Source organism: Sinocyclocheilus grahami, unplaced genomic scaffold, assembly GCF_001515645.1.
Source record: "Sinocyclocheilus grahami isolate Dianchi unplaced genomic scaffold, SAMN03320097.WGS_v1.1 scaffold382.1, whole genome shotgun sequence".
NCBI classification, from domain to species: Eukaryota; Metazoa; Chordata; class Actinopteri; order Cypriniformes; family Cyprinidae; genus Sinocyclocheilus; species Sinocyclocheilus grahami.
Window position 1 is genome coordinate 2,005,134 of NW_015505561.1, and position 12,099 is coordinate 2,017,232.

Genomic DNA, 12,099 nt, shown 5'->3' on the forward strand with positions numbered 1-12,099 from the left:
AGAAAAATACAGTTAGGCTATACAGTTGCTAAAATGTACATTAAAAACGAAACCTGAAAATATAAAATTAAAAGCTGGTTAAAACCTTAATCAATATAGAATGTAAATTAAATACTAAAGCAACAGTGGACATTAAGCAGCTGAAGCAACACTTGAAAGATCTTGTGACGCAAATGCACACCTGGGCACTACAAAGACTCTGAAGTCTTTCTTTCAAAAATAATAAAAACCCTTTTAAGTTATATACACAAACTCTCCAGCAGGACAAGATCCTCTCTCAACACAATGACATACTAGCGACACCTAGTGGATAAAACATGAGCTTAATAGGAAATAATGAAAACGCCAAAACATTTTAGACCGCAAATCAAATTTGACCTGTAAAAAACATCTAGGTCACATTTACCCCTAATATTTTGCTTGAGATAAACTAATAAACATTAAGCGCTCAAACATCAAATAAATCAAACCGTTTCCGCTTTGCCCGTCTGGTCTATTTCAGCACAAGTGTTCATGCGAGAGCTGCAAATTTAGCTGAGCACCAAAAATAGTGACTAAAAATGGCTTTAATCAAGCTGTCGTCAGCATCTTCAGACCTGCTTCTGAACTCTTATTCGAGACTAAAGGAAATGAGTGAAACTCAGTCACTGCTACAAGATTTCAGCCAGGATTTGAGCACAGTAACTGGATATGAACTGTATATTCTCACTAAAATAAAAAGCATATATACTATATCCCATTTACTATAATTGTGAAACTATGTAAATATTTCATGGTTAAAGGGCAAAATAAATTGGTCAAAAGTGGGTAAAAGACATGTTACAAAAGATTACAATTTCAAATAACTACTGTTCTTTATAAAAAAAATATATATATTTCAGGCTCCACAAAAACATGAAGCAGCACAACTGTTTTCAACATTGATAATAAATGTTTCTTGAGCAGCAAATCAGCATATTAGAATGGTGTGACACTGAAGACTGGAGTAATGCTGAAAATGTCGCTTCACATCACAGAGATAAATTGCATTTTAAAATGAATTCAAATAGAAAACTGTTATTTTAAACTTCAATATTATGTTTTTACTGAATTTGGATCAAATAAAATGCTGCCTTGCTGAGTATAAATGATTTATTTAAAAAATGTTGTTTAAAAAAAAAAAGCATTATGAACTGCAGTGTTATACCTGGCTCGATTAAGGTACACATTGAATTAACTAAATACATTTCAAAGCATTTTCAGACTAACGTAACTAAAATAAATACCAAAAGAGTGCAACAAATGGTCCTTGCTCTTCTACTCGCATTTTTCCCAAGTCCTGAATTCCACTGGGAACAAACCAAACTATTCAATATCTAATGACCATGTCAGCAGCTGTGGACCACTCAGGCCGGCTAGCTTGTTTTTTTTAATGCCGCATTCTGCAGATGGTTGAACACAAATTTTCTCACTCGCATATTAATGCAGCATTTGCTCACAGATGAAATCTGACAAGTGTACGTCTCGACCTTCCCAAATCCCCCGATTTGAGCCATGCTGTTAGCGGCACTCAATGCCAGTGTCCTAAATCTCCATTTGGCATCTATGAGAATCTGCCTGAAAGAACAGGGGAGGGGGGGGGGCTTCTTGATTAAAACAAATTAAAAAAAAAAGCATTATGAACTGCAGTGTTATACCTGGCTCGATTAAGGTACACATTGAATTAACTAAATACATTTCAAAGCATTTTCAGACTAACGTAACTAAAATAAATACCAAAAAAGTGCAACAAATGGTCCTTGCTCTTCTACTCGCATTTTTCCCAAGTCCTGAATTCCACTGGGAACAAACCAAACTATTCAATATCTAATGACCATGTCAGCAGCTGTGGACCACTCAGGCCGGCTAGCTTGTTTTTTTTAATGCCGCATTCTGCAGATGGTTGAACACAAATTTTCTCACTCGCATATTAATGCAGCATTTGCTCACAGATGAAATCTGACAAGTGTACGTCTCGACCTTCCCAAATCCCCCGATTTGAGCCATGCTGTTAGCGGCACTCAATGCCAGTGTCCTAAATCTCCATTTGGCATCTATGAGAATCTGCCTGAAAGAACAGGGGGGGGGGGCTTCTTGATTAAAACAAACTCCTTTATATTAAACTTCAAGGCATGAATGTTGTATTGTTCTTATTCAGTGCTGCTAAACGATTAATCGCAATTAATCACATCCAAAAGAATAGTTTTTGTTTACATAATATATGTGTACTGTTTATATTTTGTGTATATAAATACACACATTTTATGTTTTGAAAATATTTACATGTACCCACATGTATATATTTATATTAATATAATTTATATATATATAAAATATAAACATCTTTCTTAAATACATGCACGTGTTTGTATTTATATTTACATAATAAATATACACAGTACACATATATTTTGTAAACAAAAACTTTTATTTTGGATGCGATTAATCGTTTGACAGCACTATTATTATTACTTTATTATAATACTCAACAGTAATGGGGGTAGATTTACTTCTAACTTTGAGTCATTTAACTTCAGTCAAGTAGATTTTAGTTATGTTTATAACTGTTAAAGTATTTAAAAATGGCAAAATAAAAGCAAATCTTACCTGCCTTAAATTTATTTTCTCTTCTCGTCTTGTAGAGGTGTGTTACTACATTTTCAAGAGATTTGGCTTTTTTTCACTAATCTGACTTTTTTTTTTTTTTTGCACCTGGTGGAGAATAAAACTAATGCTCAACACCCTAGTAACCACATAGCAACGTACTCAAAACATCCACCGCATAGCAATGTCATGGCAATCATCTACAAAACCCTAGTATTATGGCAGCATATTTTGCATGCACTTCAGAAATCCTATCTAATGCAGCACTACAAAATGTTCAAAGTGTGCATACAAATGTGCATGATAAAATGGACATGCATATGTTTACATAAAATGTACCAGACACATTTTACTCGGCCACATTTTTCATTTATTATCAGTTTACAACATGTACACTTGGCAGAGTCAAATCAAAATGGGCAAATCTGGCGCTAAAATTCAAGTCAGTTCAGTGTCTTTCTGAAGATGCTTTTGATTTAAATGAACTTTGCTAAACCTTGTGGTCCTGAAAACAACATTTGGATGAGGACATACACCCCCCCCCCAAAATCAAAATAAGAACACATATTTTGCACAAGCTAATATGAATGAAAGGCCTCACCTCAAGTACTGCAAATTACTTCAAGTTTTCCTCATGCCATTTTGTACGGAATCAGAAAGGATGAAGTAGCACAAGCCGGATCGAGTCTCTTGCTTTACACACAACAGCACTAAAGAAAGTAGCTTGATTTAGACATTTACGCAGCCCTCAAAGAAATCACACATGGCTAAAACTCACAGACCGTTGCAGTCGGAGACGCGGGAAAAGATGCTCTCCAAATAACGCTGTGGGAGGGATGAACATCATCCATTCGCATTCAAGAACAGTTCCTTCAACATTCACTTTTTCCGTTAACGGAAGAAAGAAATATATTAATATGTAGTAAACCTAAGTTTAGCGGCTAAAGCACATTAAGTAAAAAAATGACAACGAACAAAAAGATCAAGTTCAGAGAACGGTTCAGGAAGGGCCGGCGGCTCCTCCCAGGGTGTACCTCAGGTCTTGGTCCTGGGTGAACGGAGTTTCCGGAGCAGCGCTTGCGGGCGAGGGGGTGTAAGAGGAAGCTGGCGGTGGGGTGGCGCTCGGGGGAGAGGAGGGTCCCCGGCCGGGGCACAGGTCTGCAGCGGGACGTCTGCTCTCGGAGGCTTGCTGGGAGATGAGCTGGAGTAGGGTTGTCGCTACATCTGCTGTAATGTCTCGAGCGTGTTTTGCAGACTTTGACCCTGTTGCCTCTGGATTTACTAATGCAGAATCTGCCAGGAAAAAAAGACAAAAACTTTAGACACCAAATATTATTATAATCAATGACTTTCTTACATGAGCTACAGCAATAAATATTACATAAATTATACATAACATTGCTACTGTAAACCCTAATAAGTCATGAAAACTCACATTTATATTCATTTTTCATAAACCAAGAATAAGTAGGTAAAACTTCAGATTTGGGTTTCGTACTACAAAAACATGTTCATTGCATTTAACTTGAAATATTGGATAAGCCAAGTCACACAAATTGATTAAGCAGCAATAAATAACTAAAGCTTATTACTGCAAATTTGAATGATGAACAAATAATGACTTTGACGTAACTAGAATAAAAAATTTGAATTAAATCTAAATAAAATAATGCACATATGAAAATATGAATCTGCTTTTAAGTGATTATTCTTCACTTACAAGCAAATATCAGCTTTATTTTCTCATTCTCACATTTGATATAATTCTGTTAAATGTATAACATGAACATTTGAAATATTTATGGTATAATTTATAGAGTATAAACCCGACTCTTTTCATAAAATGATCATTTTAATTATTTTAAAAGGTATATAATTAGTAAGAGTAATATGACTGTTAAATAGTATTAAAAACAGCAGTAATTTGTTAAGAGTGTTCAAATGACACTCAAATAGTTTGGGTTTTGCTAATGCAGCCACTGGCAGAGTCTAGATTTATATAACTTGCTAGATTTATGGAACATGACTGTTTTATTAATTGCAAAGCCAAGCCTAATACATGTAAACAGGGAGATGATGACTAAAATGTGTTTATAAATAAGTAATTTTCTCTATTAGTAAGACTTTCATGATTTATTCCTGGAGTAAAATCAAGTTCTGATCTGGATCAGAAAATAGTCATCTTTCAGTGACCTCTAGCTGAATTACAGTTAAGATTCATGGTTAATACATGACGCGCCAAAAGCAAGCGCCCACGTCTGCATGGCTAAAATGCTTTAAAAACACCCTGTTGGACTGTCCTTAAGCTAATAGAGAAGTCGACCTGAAATGAATCCATGCTCGACACTCGACCAATTATTCATCATTTAGGCAGTTCTGCAGGTGTGGGCTAAAACGCCTCCACAATGCTTACTAAGCTGGAGGTGAAGCTTTTGTTTTAAACATCCAAGTTATTAATCTTAAATACATTTATGATTTTAAGGCTATTCAATGGGTAAAAAAAAAAGTACATATATTTGTCGAGCAATTGCTGTGGCACATCCATATTTAAAGACTGGAAAAAAACACAGAATTAAATTATAGCTCACTTTAAATCTATCTGTGTAAGCTATTCTCAGCAAACTCCTTCATAAGCTAAAAAGGCAGCTGTTTACTCTAGACTTTGGACCTCTGTGCTCCAATACCACATTGACTTAAAGTTTAAAGGGAGAGGTTAAAACTACAGATGCATTACATTAGATTCTCTGGATGCATGTTAAAAAAAAAAAAAAAAAGGTTTGTGGGAGTGAATTAGCTCATGCAAAATTGTTTTTTACAGGAACTACTGAAATGTATTTTATTTAAATTGATTTAAGCTTGTTAGTGCATTTGACGTTGCAGCAGTAGTTTGTCTAAATATCAGTCTCACTGTACAATAAACTATACCAAATGCGTTCCTTTTGCACTAGTAAACATCACATTCACAGAAAATATCTACTAGAGTTTGGAGACTTTCATCAGTGCAACAAATTGATGGTGGGATCTAACACAAAAATAAAGTCAAAAACAAACAATAGCCCTTCTACATCAAGGCAAATATTGATAAGTGTGAGGACAAAATATGCAGTATAGCTATCATTTATTTGACACTCGTCTCACAATAAGGCTTTATTACAGTGTGTATTCCTGTATTCACAGATTAAACCCCAAAGACCATGTGAAAAGAGGGCAGAGAGAGAAATTAAATCGACCACTGAGGAACTGCGAGTGAAAACAAAAGCATGTCAGCTGGAACAAAAAAGAGCTGGAGGGTGTCAGGCGGCAGGACAAGGTCAGCCGATCTTAATTAGACTTCATTAAGCTGGATTACAGCAGCAAAAGCTATAGAGCAGGGCTGCCCAAACTCGGTCCTGGAGGGCCGGTGTCCTGCAGAGTTTAGCTCCAGCTTGCCTCAACACATCTGCCTAGAAGTTTCTAGTATGCCTAGTACAGGGGTAGGCAAGTTCGGTCCTAGAGAGCCGCAGTCCTGCAGAGTTCAGCTCCAACCCTGATCAAACACACCTGAACAAGCTAATCAATGTCTTCAGGATTACTAAGGCTATAGGCAGGTGAGTTTTTTTTCAGGGTTGGAGCTGAACTCTGCAGGACTACGGCTCTCTAGGACCAAACTTGCTTACCCCTGGCCTAGTAAGAGCATGATTAGCTGGTTCAGGTGTGTTTGATTAGAGTTGGAGCTAAACTCTGCAGGACCAGCCCTCCAGGACCGAGTTTGGCCACCCCTGGTATAGAGCATCTCTTGGATGAGAACCAGTATCACTTACAAATAAATGGATGCATCTTATAAAATGTCAAGAAAATGCTTGCGTCATATTTCACCCCAACAATCAACAGGAAGAAATGTATTAATTTGCATGGACTATTTTTTTTTGATTTATTGTATTTGACATCCGCATAATAAATTCAAATAAATTGAATTTAAATCTACATGAATTAAATTGAGCACATTTCCACCTCTCATAACCATAAAGAGTGTAGATGATTTAATTTCATTTTTTTGAATTTCCTTAGATTTTTCCCAATGATACACATTCGGTATTCAATTATTCTGTATTTTTTTAAATAAACAAATTGTAGGCTACCATGCTGTATAAAATGCATTATAATTTTATTAATTACATTTTTTTTATAAATTAATTACTGTAATGCAATATATTTTACATTACAGTAATGAATTGTATATATAAATTATATTAATTCTTATTACTTTAATGCAGATATAAAATATATATTGTGCAATACAATAATAAAATGTATAACAAATACTATATATATATTTTTTATTCTTACGACTAATGCAAAATATACACATATATAGCATTTCACATACATATATATATATATAGCATTTCAGTAATAAGGATTAATGTTCTCATTACAATAATGAAAATGAAGTGAAATGTCCTTCATTTTCATAAAAATAAGATCACCAAAAAAAAATAAAAAATCATGGTACTACTATAAAAGCAAAATAAAAATGTTCATTGTCAATTATGATCTTGACAGGATATTCTTGACAGGATTTTAAGATTCACCCAACTATGCCAAACCAATTCAGTAAGAACTCTATGCGAGCAAGACAGCGGTTGGAAACGTTATCTAGCGTACTCCAGTCAAGTGTTGTTTTCTGAGTGTACTAGAAGAGAGACACAAATAAAGATGTGTCCAAAATGGCTCTTTATTAGGACTGTTTAATCTGGATTTAAAAGAGTGACAATTTAACGCAAACACTGTAACCATCTCTCAAGGACTTGCAGTGTGTGCCAATAGATGAAGAGCTCCCACGTCCTGTCTGAGCAGATTTCTGCACACAAAAGTCCGCTGGGCACCGACGCAGTGCGCAAGCAGACGGGGCTCTGTGGATTTTGTTCCTATGAAAATAAAAACTAAATACTGCAAGACTGTAAAACTCAATGGAAGTTCACGAAAAGCAGAAAATAAACATCTGCATTTTCAAATGAACATGACAATTTATTTCTCTATTTGTTAGCCTGCAGTCTTTCAACCAATTAAACTTTCCCCCCCTCTGTAAGATTTTAGGAAGAAAACAACAACAACAAAAAAAGTGTGACATCTCTGCAAGAAAAGTGGGTGGGTCTCACATTTCGAGCCTGCAGTGTAACCTGTTTAGCTGTGGCCAATCACAGCATTCGACAACTCAGGCCCCACACCCCCCATAGACTTAACTAACACTTGCCCTCGCGATCGCCGCCCATGACGGAAGCGGAGCCGCCTCGCGCAGCGCCCTCATCCGGCCGGACTCCGTTGCTCTCATCTGCCCGCTCCGCCCCCGGCGCCGGGCCCTTTATCAGCTGCTCCAACAGGAGCGTGAGCAGACCGGCCTGGTCTTCCTGCGGGATCTCTGCCGGCTGCGGGACATTAGAGGACTGGATTAAGGTGGAGAGCTGACTAAGCAGTTCGAGCTGCTGCGCGGCATCCGGTTCAGGGGTGGAGGGGGCGGCGGGCGTTCTGGAGAGCACTGACGTGGAGGCTTCAGAGGACGAGCTGCGGAGATACTCCGCCATCTGTGGGATGCTTAGATTGTCTGTTTGGCCCTGCAGCAGGTTCAGCAGCACTGCCAGCTCGGTCTGGTTCAACTGCTCCGCTGCGGCTCCCAAACCTGTGCATAGAAACGGTTACATTTGATTGCCATTTATGGAAAACAGGATGTTTCTCACCTTTCCAGTTACATACTGCAGTATTCAAACACTTGGCCTGCACAGTTTTAAAACAGTGAGGAAGCTGGAGGGATATCATCATCATTCCAAAACACTACAACAGGATACTGAACCCTTTTCACATGTACAGGCTTTTCAGAAGCGGAAGTCGTCACAGTTGGGTAAACTTCTATAGTGTTGATTGAAACTACAACAAATATACTTTTGGTTTCCATTTGCCCAAGTAGTAAAAGAAAAAAAAATTCACGACAGGGGCTTTCAAAAGAGTTAAAGAGAGATCGCTAGTGAACAGTTTTCTGTAATTGAATGGCAAGGTAGTTAAACACAAAGTATAGTGTTATAAATACAGGTACATTTAAAAAAGAAAATTCTAACAAAAACTTACCATGAGATTTACCATGCTATTAACTCCGGAAATGTGTAATCACAGTTTTGAAAAAGGATTCATGCACTTAAAGCTTTTTTTTTTTTTTTTGTAAATGGGAAAGCAGCAACAATATTGACCACTACAGTAAAAATGCAACCCATAAGCAATGATTTAGCCAATCATAACAGAGGTCATCTGCATAAACTCAATGGTAAAGTAACAAATAGGGTGGAAATTGATCATGTAAAATCTATTGACTATTCTGGTTCAAGAAATATTGATCGACATGCAGTGCACAACATAAATGAGTACACCCCCCCCCCCCCCCCCCCAAGGCTATTTTTGATTAACAGGTAAATTTATTGAACCAAAACTTTTAAAGACAAGTAATTTCCTGACAATTAAATACTCATACTCAGACTTAATGCTGGCAGTAGTGGAACCACTTGGGAGAGAACTGCCAGGTGACATTTCTTAGCATAAAAGAGAACAATGGTACAAGAGGAATACCAAATTATTGTTTTAAGTGTGAAAATATAGCAGAAGTAGCACCTACATTCAAAAACAATGGACTTGTGATGAGGCTCCTGAAATACTCAGGTCTTCACTTTAAGCTTTCATTTAGTGATGAGTGAATTTTTGCTAGAGAAATAACATGCAAGTGTCTCACAGCCGGCAAAAGCTGTGAAAAGAGTGACACTTTATCTCACAGAGTATGATGCAGCATGCAGAAGTGACATGCATGGTTGTTGTCACCACTAGAATGACCTACTGTAGCCAAAGCAAAATACACTCATTTAGCTTTTTCCAGAGCCCATATTTACAAAACAGAGACTTCTGGGAATCCATACTCTGGTCTCAAGAGACCAAGTCAATCATTTCAGATCTAACAGCATCCAACATGTTCTGGTGTTGCTAGAGGAGGAGTACAGAGAGAAGTGCTTGGTACCCACAGTGACGTTCAGTGGTAGTAAAGCTTTTATATAGGGATGAATGTGTGCTGAAGGTGTGAGGGAGCTGTGCTTTATCAATGCTGACATGAATTCACACACCACTGTGTGATGTAATACAAAAACCTGAAATAGAAGATGCTACCCTCTTCTCATTCCCTGCATTATTGGGCATTTTTTCAGCATGACAATAAATATATTCATTCTCCCAAGGTGAAAATCCTTCAGTGGACATGTATTTCACTCATAAGAAAATTACACTCTTGAGCTGCTGTGAGAGATTCTGTAGAGACGAGCTGAGCAACACTCCCCATTAAAGATCAGAGCATTTAAGGAGGTCCTCCAGGAGTTAAACAGCACAGATGTGAAAATTTGTCATGAACCTGTACACCCAGTGCCAAGAAGGGTCAGAGCAGTATACTTTAAGTTCTGGAGGACATACTAAGTACTAGAATATTATACATTTTCTGAATCAAATCTAGGGTTTACTCATTTCTGCAATCCTTCATTTAAAGAAAATCTGCTAATTTACTTATCTTACAGAAAATACTGGCATATATTTTGTTGTTTTTATACAGTATATGTTTAATGTGTTTCAATTTTGCCATCTTTCCATGAATTATATTAGTGATCATTAAGAAAATACATACATATTTTATATTTATTCAGAGAGGGTGTACTCATTTATGCTGTGCACTGTAAGTGAACATTATGTAAATGTAAAAAAATTAAATAAAAAGATGTAAAAAAATTAATGAAAAGTATAAAATATCGAATTCAAATAAATACGATGTAAAAAGTACAGCCTTGCATTTAAATAATTTAAATTTAAATTAAATGATAAATGCTGATGCTAGACTTACTTTTATAGGGATAACGTGGCAGGACTTAAACTTATGCAGCATTGCTAAAAGAAGGATTTCTAACTCCGTAAGCAGAAAAGTTACATTCATCAGCATTTCATTTTACATCCAGCCAGTTTAAAAAGCACAGATAAGGGCGAGCACCTCTATTAGGTCTAAAGATCCAATCCATTTGTGACCCTGGAGCACAAAACCAGTCTTAAAGGGGTCATATGATGCGATTTCAAGTTTTCCTGCACTGTAAGTGAACATTATGTAAATGTAAAAAAATTAAATAAAAATATGTAAAAAAATTAATGAAAAGTATAAAATATCGAATTCAAATAAATACGATGTAAAAAGTACAGCCTTGCATTTAAATAATTTAAATGATAAATGCTGATGCTAGACTTACTTTTATAGGGATAACGTGGCAGGACTTAAACTTATGCAGCATTGCTAAAAGAAGGATTTCTAACTCCGTAAGCAGAAAAGTTACATTCATCAGCATTTCATTTTACATCCAGCCAGTTTAAAAAGCACAGATAAGGGCGAGCACCTCTATTAGGTCTAAAGATCCAATCCATTTGTGACCCTGGAGCACAAAACCAGTCTTAAAGGGGTCATATGATGCGATTTCAAGTTTTCCTTTCTCTTTGGAGTTTTACAAGCTGTTCGTGAATAGATAAGATCCCTGAAGTTGCAAAGACTAATCTCAAACCCAAAGAGATATTCTTTATCAAAGTTAAGACTGGTTCACGCTAGTGCTGGGTGTATGTCACTTAAACAACGTTCGGAATGCGACACTGTTTGAAAGGGGTTTCTCTTTTGAAAGGCTTTTCACGGTTGCACTGTGGTGAGGGAACTAAGCATATGCTGCATGTGTTATTAAGCGTGAAAGTTCCGAAACTGAAGCTGTAGAACTAACAGAACGCTTTTTCACTTTTTCCCATAGAATATTCATACTGACAAACCTAGCGACTTTTTTTTGGATAAACCTTAACTATGGTTCAGTTGGAAGATTTCGCCAGTGCTGTCCCGCGAACACGAGGTAAGTGTGGTATTTTTTGACAATATTCACTCATCATGACAGTAAAATAGGGCATTCTAAGTCAATATACTGCAGTATTTCCTCTCTGTCAGTAGAAAATATGGTTAAAAAAAAAAAATACCGTCATGTACCGTGGAACCGGTATAATTTAGGAAAATACCGTGATATTTTTGGTCATACCGCCCAGCACTAGTTCACACCCTCCTAAAATGCTTTGTTTAAACACAAAATGATGTCCCCACATGTCTACGTCATGATGTGGGAAGATTTGCATATCGCCGTCCAAATGTTCACGCAAAGAAAGAAGGCGTAACTTTATTGTTGCTGCCACCACCGCCGCCATGTTGTGAAGACGCTAGTCACTATTTATTTTTGACAATATTCACTCATCATGACAGTAAAACAGGGCATTCTAAGTCAATATACTTCAGTATTTCAGTATTTCCTCAGTAGAAAATATGGGTAACACCCGGTATATGCATGAAAAAAAAAATACCGTCATGTACCGTGAAACCGGTATAATTTTGAAAAATACCGTGATATAAATTTTTGG

General features: G+C 36.7%; 1 protein-coding gene and 1 long non-coding RNA gene across 5 annotated transcripts in view; one reads left to right on the forward strand and one right to left on the reverse strand.

Moving 5' to 3' along the window:
- Positions 1–3,569: 3,569 nt before the first annotated feature.
- LOC107549877 (cyclin-dependent kinase 12-like) overlaps positions 3,570–12,099 on the reverse strand; it is a 38,927-nt gene continuing 30,397 nt past the window's right edge. For all 4 annotated transcript variants that reach the window (XM_016231056.1, XM_016231058.1, XM_016231055.1 and 1 more), the window contains 2 exons: positions 7,856–8,278; positions 3,570–3,915 (listed from right to left, as the gene is read on the reverse strand). In XM_016231056.1, coding sequence (XP_016086542.1) covers positions 3,623–3,915; positions 7,856–8,278 — 716 coding nt within the window. In that variant the 3' untranslated portion in view covers positions 3,570–3,622. The remainder of the gene's footprint in view (positions 3,916–7,855; positions 8,279–12,099) is intronic.
- On the forward strand, positions 11,577–12,071 carry LOC107549882 (uncharacterized). The gene is made up of 2 exons (XR_001604610.1): positions 11,577–11,633; positions 11,986–12,071. It is a non-coding gene; the product is annotated as an uncharacterized lncRNA (long non-coding RNA).